Source organism: Paramisgurnus dabryanus, chromosome 11 (assembly GCF_030506205.2).
Source record: "Paramisgurnus dabryanus chromosome 11, PD_genome_1.1, whole genome shotgun sequence".
Lineage (NCBI taxonomy): Eukaryota > Metazoa > Chordata > Actinopteri > Cypriniformes > Cobitidae > Paramisgurnus > Paramisgurnus dabryanus.
In genome coordinates this window covers 8,629,864-8,642,053 of record NC_133347.1, presented here as the reverse complement: position 1 = coordinate 8,642,053, position 12,190 = coordinate 8,629,864, and the positions used below count along the sequence as shown (strand labels likewise).

The 12,190-nt window shown below is 37.0% G+C and overlaps 1 protein-coding gene across 2 annotated transcripts in view; it reads left to right on the top strand.

Moving 5' to 3' along the window:
- agbl4 (AGBL carboxypeptidase 4) overlaps window positions 1-12,190 on the top strand; it is a 549,929-nt gene that overhangs the window by 499,610 nt on the left and 38,129 nt on the right. For both annotated transcript variants that reach the window (XM_065248477.1, XM_065248476.1), the window contains exons 8-9: window positions 835-949; window positions 7,085-7,196. In XM_065248477.1, coding sequence (XP_065104549.1) covers window positions 835-949; window positions 7,085-7,196 — 227 coding nt within the window. The remainder of the gene's footprint in view (window positions 1-834; window positions 950-7,084; window positions 7,197-12,190) is intronic.

The window sequence follows — 12,190 nt, the reverse complement described above, 5'->3', positions numbered from 1 at the left end:
TCTATACAATATATGACTCTGAGAGTTTGCACTGCATGCATCTCCATTACCTCAGCAATCTGACACTCTCCGCTATAGATATCAGCGATGGTATCGACCACAGCACAAATGATATCAGTCCATCACCACTGTGTGTTGCCAAATAACATAGGGCCTTCTGTGCGTCTCTTTTCTTAGTCACAGCTCATTAATGACTTTGGCCTTGTTGTTATTCTGAAGAGGCTTTTTATGGTTAATAGAAGTTTGGTCAAAATGAACCTTCAAAGTCACCTGCCCGGCCACCTTAATAACACACGAGCCGTACGGCTATGCATGAATAAATATCAGAACTTCAAGCAATTAGATAGCATAGCGGTGTGGTCTGCCTCTGTGCCACATTGACTCAATTAGAGAGCTTGTTATGCCTCCATTAGCACTAATGAGTGGGACAGAATGGGTTAGGGGTTGAGAAAGAGGGGGAAATGAGATGGGGTCTGCTCTCTCTCTCTCTCTCTCTCTCTCTCTCTCTCTCTCTCTCTCTCTCTCATTGTTTCTTGTTTACCTGTCAATTATTCGCTCTCGGCACAGGGCAATCTGAAGGACAGGAAGTGACCACACTATTGACATGCTTTATTCTCTTTGCATCTCTCTCTTTCTGTTACTCTGCTGCATAGATCTCTGTCTGTCTCTTTTTGTTTGTGTTGTCTGCTCTATCACATTTGTATCGATGGGAGATGTATGTCTCTGATGTTGTAATTCTTTGTATTGTCCAATTATTTTTGGCTTTCAAACTCAATTTGATGGTGGATGGACCTTTCATTGCCCGCGTTTGTTTTCATCTGGTCTTTTCTGCAGGTGTGATTGACTTTCTGGTCAGCCAGCATCCCATCGCGCAGGTCCTGCGTGACCATGTCGTCTTTAAAATCGTACCCATGCTCAACCCCGATGGCGTTTACCTGGGAAACTACAGGTCAGAAATCAACTAATCACTATTCAAGTACTATTTAAAGGGACACTGCACTTTTTTGAAAATATGCTCATTTTCCAGCTCCCCTAGAGTTAAACATTTGAGTTTTACCATTTTGGGATCCATTCAGTTGATCTCTGGGTCTGGCGGTACCACTTTTAGCATAGCTTAGCATAATTAATGGAATCTGATTAGACCATTAGCATCGTGCTAAAAATAACCAAAGAGTTTCTATTTAAAACTTGACTCGTTTGTAGTTACATTGTGTACTAAGACCAACAGAAAATTAAAAGCTGTGATTTTCTAGGCAGATGAACTATACTCTCATTCCGGCGTAATAATAATTAGGGACTTTGCTGCCATAACATGGCTGCAGCAGGTGCAATAATATTACGCAGCGCCTGAAAATAGACCCCTTGGTAACTTTCAATAACTGGGGACTATTTTCGGGCCCTGCGTAATATCATTGCACCTGCTGCAGCCATGTTACGGCAGCAAAGTTTTAAAAATGAAAAATGTTGAAACTCTGGTCATTTTTGAGTGTGATGCTAATGGTCTAATCAGATTCAATGGATTGTGCTAAGCTATGCTAAAAGTGCTAGCGCCAGCCCCGGAGATCAGCTGCATGGATTCCAAAATGGATAAACAAATGTTTAACTCTAGGGGAGCTGGAAAATGAGCATATTATCTGAAAAAGTGGGGAACATTTAACAGCCACAAAACAAATATTGGGCAAAAAAAGCCCAGTGGAAGATCTTTCAGACTATTAAAAGATAAGAAAGAATTGGTTCCTTAAAGGTGACATAGAATGATTGAACGGGGTATTTATCCTTGTTCTGTGATGTGACATGTAGACAAAATTATTTTGTGTTTGGGTCTGTAATGCCTTAGAAGCTTCCTAAAAACCTCTCTCAGATAGCTCTATTAGGGTGGGGGGTTTTAAACAAGTGGTTTTGCACCTATTTGGCTCCCCCTACTAGCTTAACTTGCAATCTCATTACTGATTGGCTGACTTTGCTGCCACTCAAAAAATGTAGCCAATTATTTTAAAGTGGAGGGGCAGTTAGATGCCTGTGATGTCATAAGCATCAGTTTTTCAGATTGGGACGTTTTCTGGCTGACATTTCTAAAAGAGGAATTTCTATGAGACTGAGATGTTTAGCATGTTTAGCACTTTTTGTATGTTTGTGAATGTGGGTAGACTACCATTATTCAACAAAGACAAGATAAAAATGGTTTTCATTCTCTGTCCCCTTTAAACAACTTGTGACTAAAAGTGTAGGAGTCATCCAAAAAAAGAAATCTAAATTGTCATAATTTACTCCAGACTGGTATTACTTTTTATATTTTTTGGAAGACATATAATGAAAATATAATGAAATTCCATATAATGAAAGTGAAGGGGTTTAGATTGTAAAATGAAAAGCACCAAAAAAATTTCATAAGAGGTACGCATAAGTCCTGCGCTATATTATAAGTCATCTGCAACCAGTGCTTTCTCTGTATTTAAGATATTTTTTTTCTTTTTTTAAATTTGTTATGATTAACTTTTTATTAACTGTGTTGCAACCCTATAACAGTGTAGTATATAAATGTAGGCCTATGTCATATCACATTGACATATCACAGTGTGCTTTTTCCAAGTTTCTATAAATGATATTTCAAACCCTGTGTGATGTGTATGACTGCATGATTCATTAACTTTAGCTGTCAGTACTAGAAATATTTGTACAAAAACCCATTAGTGAGTGACCCATTATTTTAATTATAACCTTTCATTTTCATGGTTTGAGATATAATACTGTCATGATGCTTGTGCTTTTCAATGTGATGAAATTTAAAAGACCCAAATAACAAGATGATTTCTGCTTAATGACACATTAAGAGTCGGTATTTGATTAGAATGGGTCATAAAATTAGCAAATCATAATTAGGCGTGATTCACATGATTATTTAACACATTTAATCGCCTACCAAACTGCCATTTTGTTGAGTGCAGTTACATGCATCTTTCCATTTTAATGTTACTTTCTCATATGTGACCCTATCATACGAAAACACAGCTATTTACTGTTATTATTTACTAATGTAAAGAACAGACTGTGATAATATATCCTTGATATTTTTTATATTCAAAAGAAATTCTGTATTCAGTTTCAAACAATGCACAGTTAAATACATTATAAATACGCTCCCACTTCCCTACTGTTTATGTGTATGAATGCATGTATGTATGAGTTGCTCTTTAGTGCTGACCTGAGACTTGCTTAATATAATAAAATATCATGCTTGTGTGTGTGCGTGCGTGCGTGCATGTGTGTGTAGAAGTCAGCAAAGTGTGCATGGAGGCTGCAGTCGGTCATGCACGGCAGGTGTTGTCTTCACTCTTAATCCCATTATTGGCTTTAATATAATGGTGGCGATCATTCTGAATACGCCAGCGGCTCACTGTGTTTTCCCCATAGGCTCTCATAAACCTCAACGGTGGCTGCCACCTAGTGTCGGCTCTGCCGCACTGCGGTGCTGCAGAGGTGGATCAATGCCACTGACAGGGTTGACATACGGAGCATTGCCAGTACTGACCCCTGAAGGCGCTCTGAGCAGCAACTTTAACCGATGCTGCCTCGCCGAGAGCCATTGAGCTCCATAATTAGAGATTTGATCCATCTCGCTCTCTCTCACTGTGCTGATTCAGTGGTTTTCTGCATCTAGACAGCAGATGCGGGAGGGGACATGGGATCAATCCTTGCTGACCGGGGATTAGTGTTGTTCTGAGAGCGACAGCATTGACTATAGGTTCAGCTCAAAGTCACAGGGCCTCAGCTGGACGGCAGCAGGGGCCGAGTCGTCTGTCTCTTTATCGGTCCACTGCTTCGGGGAGAGAAAGGATATACCTGGAGGAAAAGGACCGTGTGAGACAGTTACCTTATAGCCATAGCTAACACAGACTAATGGTATGTGGCCGTCGGTGTGGAAATATCCACTCGATACCATTAGAGACTTACAGTTTTGAGGATGTGTCTGTAAGTGTGAGAAGGTTCGGTGTAGTCCACTTAGTGTTTTTGATTAATACACTGCAGAAAAAAATTATATACTTTATACTACACATAAAAGGGCAGTTGGAAAAATATATTGGGTGTATAGCCAGAATAAAATATGCAGTAATGTGTAACATTATGATTTAAACATTGAACTTCAGCACCTGTTGCTCAAGTCCTTTAGAGAACGAATTGAAAACTTTAACACTTAAAATTAATAGCATAAACCACACTGCAAAAAATTATTTTCAAGAAAAAAGATTCTTAGTATTTTTGTCTTGTTTTCAGTAAAAATATCTAAAATTCTTAAATTAAGATGCTTTTTCTTGATGAGCAAAACGTCCCAAGAAAATAAGTCTAGTTTTAAGAGCAAAAATATCAAATGTAATTTTGTGCATAAAATAAGCAAAAAAAATCTGCCAATGTGCTAAAGCAAATTTTTCTTGAATTTATCTTGAATTTAGTGTTTAAGAAAAATTTCAATATTTTTTTGCTTACCCCATTGGCAGATTTTTTTGCTTGTTTTTTTGGTCTAAAAACTAGACTTATTTTCTTGGGGTGTTTTGCTAATCAAGAAAAAGCATCTTAATTTAAGAATTTTTAAATATTTTTACTGAAAACAAGTTTTTTTTTCTTGAAAATCTTTTTTTGCAGTGCAGTGTAGTTTTACACATGGTGCCATTTTGATCGGACCACCTGTGATCGCAACATAAGTAAGCGCATTACTTAATAATATTACTTTTCTGAAGTAACGAGTAAAGCAACACATTACTTTATAAATTACACATTAATATTTGAGTTACTTTTTTAAGAAAGTAATGCGAGTTACTTTTGAGTTTAATTAATTCAATTTTAAAATAAAATAATGTTCTGAATTAAACCAAACATTTTTACGTAGAATTACGCACTCTGTGCACTTGAGCAGGAACAGTTTGAGTCAGAAACGGAGATGGCAGGCCAGAGCTTGAAATTTTTGCGATCATAAAAAACACCTGCAAGGCCTGAAAGAGATCAAGCTTCAGCCAAGTAAGAAAAAGTAACGCAAAAGTAACGTAAGCATTACTTTCCATGAAAAGTAACTAACGCAATTAGTTACTTTTTGGGGGAGTAACTCAATATTGTAATGCATTACTTTTAAAAGTAACTTTCCCCAACACTGATCGCAACAGTCAATGTGAATGGAAAATTCATCACTTGGTTTAAAGGTGCCAAAGAATGCATTCAAAAAAATTGTTAAATTGTTCTTAGATCTACATTAGAAGTTATGTGGCTTTGTTAGGTGCAAAAATGATCCAGATATGGTTTTACACGTCCATTTACAACCCTAGGATTTGTCATTCGAGTGAAATGGACTATTATTATCTTATTTGAAAGGGTCATAAATAATAATATTGGCTGTTTCACAGAGCAGCTCCTTTTAGAAGCTTTGTGTGTTTGAGCCAGACCTTATGTTTGAGCCTGTATCAGACCAAGATACAGAATTTGATGGATAATCAATTGTTTGGAGATTGTTATGGACGTTACTGAGTATGGACCTGCAAAATGTAACTGTAACTTCAATAGTAAAACTTCAGCCTAAACGCTACCATATAGCATTAACTAGCATGTTGCGCTAACTCAGCAGTCACAACTTTGTTTTAAGCATTGTAACAACTTTGTAATTAATTTAATGGTTAATTTCATATTGGGACATATCACAGTCGGTGCTATTAAGGTTATCAGATTTTTTTAAATGAAAACCGAGGACATTTCCTTGTTCAATTGTGAAAATAGCATTAAAATATAATTTGTTGTTATCTATGATTTAAAAAAATGGGGAGAAAACAAAAGTTTTCTTCTTTTTAATTTTGTGGGTTCACTGCAAAAAATGACTGAATGACTTCTTACTAAATAGTATTTTTGTCTTGTTTTCAGTACAAATATCTAAAAATTCTTAAATCAAAATGCATTTACTTAATACGCAAAATCCCCAACGAAAAAAATCTAGCTTTAAGACAAACAAAATATTAAATTGAAGTGAATTTGTGCTTACACTGCAAAAAAATGATTTTCAAGAAAAACGTTTCTCAGTATTTTTGTCTTGTTTTCAGTAAAAATATAAAAAAATTCTTAAATTAAGATGCTTTTTCTTGATGAGCAAAACAAACCAAGAAAATAAGTCTAGTTTTGGACCAAAAATATCAAATTTAAGTGATTTTGTGCATAAAACAAGCAACAAAAATCTGCCAATGGGGTAACACTAAATTCAAGAAAATTTCAAGAAAAATTAGCTGACCCCTTTTTCCAGGGACAGTCACGTTTTTTCTCCAAAGGAGGAAATCGTTTTTGAGGCTCACAATACTGCATGTCATTACCATGTACAGAACTCTTATATTTCATCTATGCCTAAATACAGTTTTACATTTTACGGCACCTTTAAGTTTTCATTGCATGGCATCAGGTTGCCCCTCTTGTGAAGTCTCGTACACTGCAAAAAATGATTTTCAAGAAAAAAAATTCTTAGCATTTTTGTTTTGTTTTTTCAGTAAAAATATCAAAAAATTCTTATATTAAGATGCTTCTTATATTAGCAAAACGTCCCAAGAAAATAAGTCTAGTTTAAGAGCAAAAATATCAAATGTAAGTAATTTTGTACATAAAACAAGCAAAAAAATCTGCCAATGGGGTAAGCAAAAAATCTTGAAAATTTTTCTTAAACACTAAATTCAAGATGAATTCAAGAAAAATTTGCTTACCCCATTGACAGATTTTTTTGCTTGTTTTATGTACAAAATTACTTACATTTGATATTTTTGCTCTTAAAACTAGACTTATTTTCTTGGGATGTTTTGCTCATCAAGAAAAAGCATCTTAATATAAGTATTTTAGATATTTTTACTGAAAACAAGACAAAAATACTAAGAATTTTTTTTTCTTGAAAATAATTTTTTGCCGTGTAGGTCCTATATTCTGCACCACATACTGTAGCTATATGTTAAACATTAAATGTGCGTAGATTAGCTTTGATTTGACAGTATATGTCTTGAGTAATAGGGATATCATTACTGTAAAGACACATTGTTGGTGTTTCTCATTGAGTTTTTTGTTTGTTTAACTCTAGGTGTTCACTAATGGGCTTCGATTTAAACCGTCATTGGCAGGATCCTTCTCCCTGGGCCCATCCAACTCTGCATGCTGTCAAACAACTCATTGTCCAAATGAACCAAGACCCGGTGAGTGACTCTTTATACTGTCCTGTGTAGTGTAGCTTATGGTAGAGCATTGCACTGGCAGTGCAAATGGCAGGGGACACACATACTGATAAAAATGTATACATTGTAATGCACTGTTGGATAAACATGTCTGCCAAATGCATAAATATACAAGTAAAATGGTTATGGCTAATGGCTATAATGGTCTTTTTGGGTCTCTACTGGTATGTGTTGGGTTCTATTGGTGGGACCATAAAATCCTGGAATATGTCCCAAAACGAACGTTGCTGGTTCAAGTCTTACATCTGGTAGGTTGCAATTGTGGTGCTCTTGAGCAAAGCACCTTAACCTATTGTTGAAATAAATGACAGTGTGTATTTATGCTTTAACCAACAATGCAATATATACCACCCATACAGGTAAATACAGTTCACCATAAGCACACACACACATTGTCTGTGAAACACAAGGTCAAAGTAAAATGTGTCTACCAACATCCTGGCTCAGCATACAAGAGCCAATGTTCTGTTCAAAGGAGCAAGGAGAGTCTACAGCTCAGCATCTTTCTGAATGAGTCTGCCATGTTTATGTTTATGAGTTTAGGTAAGTCTCCCACGCCGTCTTCTCTTGTCTTTGTTCAAGAAACCGCCGTCTCTACTTCCTTTATGTTAATTATAGCAGAAGAGTGAGGTTGTCGGATTAGTGAAGGTCAGATGCTGTCCTGGGATTCGCCTGCCCTTTCCTGCTCTTTTACATCCTGATAAAACCGGCAGGCACACTCACACAGGGGCGGAGGGCAGCGCCGCACGGCTTAACCTTTCCCCCAGGCCTGACACACTGATCAATGTGTTCCTTTACAGAAGACTGATCTGCTCATGTCCCTCACATCACTACAAATATATACACACTCTTCATCCCATTATGAACTTATACGTGTAATGTGTATTGAATGTAAGCACAGCTTCTGTGCACAGACCAGGAGAGCTTTTCATCTGATATAATATTTGCAGATAAAGGCAGAGGTAAAGCAAAGCATGTGCCTGTTTTAGACAGATGTGTAAGATGCTGGTTTTATGTGGAGCCAGCGGATGAAGGCTGTGCAGGTGGACTCTTGGGAGAGGTAAACATTTTATTGCTCTCGCTGGATCCCTTACTTTGTGTCCTTGTTTCACTCCCTTCTGTCCTTTTAAAGAGATTTAGTGGAGTCAGGGAGATCATAGTCCCCCCTTCTCTTACTTTCGTATAGCTGTTGCTAATAATAAACACACAATAAGTTTGAGTCGTTGTCAGTTCAAGCGCACAAAGTCAGAAGTTCACCTCTCATCACTCAGAGGGTCACTTAGGGAACATAACCAGGAAAATGTTATTTCCCTCAGTAAATAATTAGTCATTTAGCTGATGCATTTATCCAGAGCAACCTACAGTACACATATTACAGAGCCAATCCACCTGGAGTTAAGTTGCTTTGTGCTATCAGCCATTGTATTGCCATTGCAGGGTTTAAAGCTGTAAACTCTTTTTCGTGTTCTGTAACGTAAAAATGTATTTACTATTTTCTGATTCGTGATTGAACATGTCATTTGGTGTGTGGTAAGCATAAGTTACAAATACCTTTACAAATAAGTCTATGATAATCCCCAAATTATCGTCTCCAACTGAAATCTCTATTCTTGGACTACAAAAATGCAAGTATTGTAGGCAACAATTTACTTCCACAGCCCATTGACATGGACACGATGAACATTATTGTAATTCACAGTTTGTAAGTAGCCTATGTTTTCATATTTAACTCTTTCCCTGCCATTGTTTTTTTTTTAAGTTGCCAGCCAGCGCCAGCATTTTTCATTATTTTCACAAAAGTTTAATTCCTTCCAGAAAATGTTCTTATACTGTAAATATATAAACATACAATATATCAAATCAGACCCTCTGCTTTCAAAAATAAAAACGTTTCACCCTATCTTCATTAGTGGTGAAGGTATCCACCACCTGGTGGATAATAGTGGTATTGTGGATTAAGAGAAATACTCGTCTTGGCAGGGAAGCGCTTTCTCTTAATTGCAGAGTTAACGCATAATTGGCGGGGAAAAAGTTTTTACTAGAGGTTTTTTTACTTTTTGTTTAACGTTTCTACTATAGAAATAATCGATTGACCTAAGTTGATTGATCAGCTTGGTCATCTGCATTTCCTGGATCAGATTTGGGGTCATATTAAAGACGATAGTAAAGACGCTATTAACTCCTGATATTATTGCATTGGGAGCTGATCTTCACAAATATGGTAATTAGCATCAAATTTCAGTCAGACGCTTGAGGTATTCGCCTAATCACAACACACTGGATACTAAAGCTGGCCAATTGGAGCACACCACGCCTTTTAACTCTTTCACCGCCATTGACGAGATATCTCATCAATTTAGAGAAAACGCTTCCCCGCCAATGACGAGATTTTCCGTCTTTCCGCAATACCGCTATTATCAACATAAGAGGGGCTCTTTAGAAAATAACCTGTCATTTACTCACCCTCAAGTCTGTATGAATTTCTTTATTTTGTTGAACACAAAGGAAGGTATTTAAATAAATTATGGTAAGCATGGTGTGTGGTTACTATTATTTATTAAAATATCGTCTTCTGTATTCAACAGAATCAATAAACTCATACAGGTATAGAAAAACATGGGGGTACAAAATTTTCAATTTTGGGTTTACTTTCCCTTTATGAACGACGTGGGTGGGTAAAACTGTCAGAATTCAATTTTAAATGTTTCCTTAACCACAACGTTCCATAACACACCAGTTCTATAATAACTACCATTTATTGTCTTAACCTGCCACATGCATCTCCTTCCTGAAGACAGAGATGCGTTTTATGAGATACCTAACCTGAAATGTAAGCATTAGTGATGAAATACAGTTTTAAACCACTGTGACACCCAAGCGTGCGTGCATGATGATCTTCATTCGAAATTAGAGCGACTGGTTCTTATGGCTTCTGGAGCAATTTCGCTGGCTCTCAGACTTGATTTTAAGATGCACCCTACTAAGTGTTACTCTTGGGAAATCAAGAGACAAGAGAAATCACGATTTGCACAATGAGAAGTGTACTGTTGCGAGATAAGCCTGCTTATTCGAGCACCTAATGGCTGCATAGCATTCTGGATGCGGCTGCCGTTTTGGATTACTTATGCGGTTGTCTTTCACAATATTGTGTGAAGGATTCATTTGGTACTACCAAATGCATCCCAGCATAGATGAGAGAGCGGGAGAATCCGGGAGGCAAACACATGTACCTCCCTAACACCATAGTAAACATCCCGCAGCGAAAAACCAAGCAAACACAAACAGAAACATGCGTGCCGTGCCGAGACGGTCTTAAGCCAGACTGGCAATGGCTGTGATCTCTATGGTCAATCAAATTAGACACAGCATAGATCAGAAATGGGACGCCAATGCAAGTGACCAGAGGGCAATGCCAAACTGTACTGTTACTGTATTAGCATTAGGCTTACTGTATACAAACTAAATCAAATGTGTTTTAATAATGCTTGCAAAGAGTGAAGCTGAATTAATGTAGCCTAACAAAGGGCAACTGTGCTACAATTATATACACTATAATTTTTGGCATTTGTACAGGAGAGGATTTCAAGGATTTCATATTTGCACTGAAGTGATGAGTTGGTTAAAGGCACAATATGTAATTTTCGCTGCGAAAGGTTGCTATACAACAACAACAACAATGGTAAAGTTTGATGATGCTGTAAAAGAGTGTAGCATCATGGGTGTTGTAGTATTCAATGTTAACTCTTTCACCGCCATTGAGGAGATATCTCGTCAATTTAGAGAAAACGCTTCCCCGCCAATGACGAGATTTTCCGTCTTTCCGCAATACCGCTATTATCCACCAGGTGGCGCCCTTCCGCAACTTGTTAAACCCGGAAGTATTGCCCTATGGCAAGCGGCTGCATGTCCGTGTCTGTTTTAAAGATCGCTCTGAATGGGATCTCTATGAAAAGTCAGTCACAAAAATGGAATTATCTCTGCTTTTTGCTCAAAATGTGGTGTTTTTGCAGAAACCTACCCATATTCAAAAGCTGATTGCAAAAGAACTACTGAAGGTAGGATGAAACGTTTTTTGTTTCTGTTCTTTCATTTGGTATATTGTATGTTTATATATTTAAAGAAGAAAATTTTCTGGAAGGCATTAAACTTTGGTGAAAATCATGAAAAACGCTGGCGCTGGCTGGCAACTTTTTTTAAAAACGCTGGCGGTGAAAGAGTTAAAAGGAATACATTCAACAGGACTCACAAATCACGTTCATGATTTATAAAAAGAAATGTTTATAACGTTACATTATAATTTTAAGTGTACAGGAACAAAATATATAACACCGTGCTGGAGATTTTTAAATATTTTAATGCAAAAATATTACATATTGTGCCTTTAAAGGGGCACTCCACTTTTTTTGAAAATATGCTAATTTTCCAGCTCCCCTAGAGTTAAACATTAGATTTTTACCTTTTTGGAACCACTTTTAGCATAGCTTAGCACAATCCATTGAATCTGATTAGACCATTAGCATCGCGCTAAAAACTAACCAAAAAGTTTCAATATTTTTCCTATTTTAAACTTGACTCTTCTGTAGTTACATCGTGTACTAAGACTGACGGAAAATTAAAAGTTGTGATTTTCTAGGCAGATATGGCTTGGAACTATACTTTCATTCTGGCGTAATAATCAAGGACTTTGCTGCCTTAACATGGCTGCAGGAGGTGCAATGATATTACGCACTGCCCGAAAATAGTCCCTTGGTAACTTCAATAGCAGGGGACTATTTTCGGGCAGTGCCTCATATTCAATGGATTATGCTAAGCTATGCTAAAAGTGGTACCACCAGACCCGGAGATCATCTGAATGGATTCTAAAACAGTAAAAATCAAATGTTTAACTCTGGGGAGCTGGAAAATAAGCATATTTTTCAAAAAAGTGGAGTGTCCCTTTAATGTTCCGAGTTTTG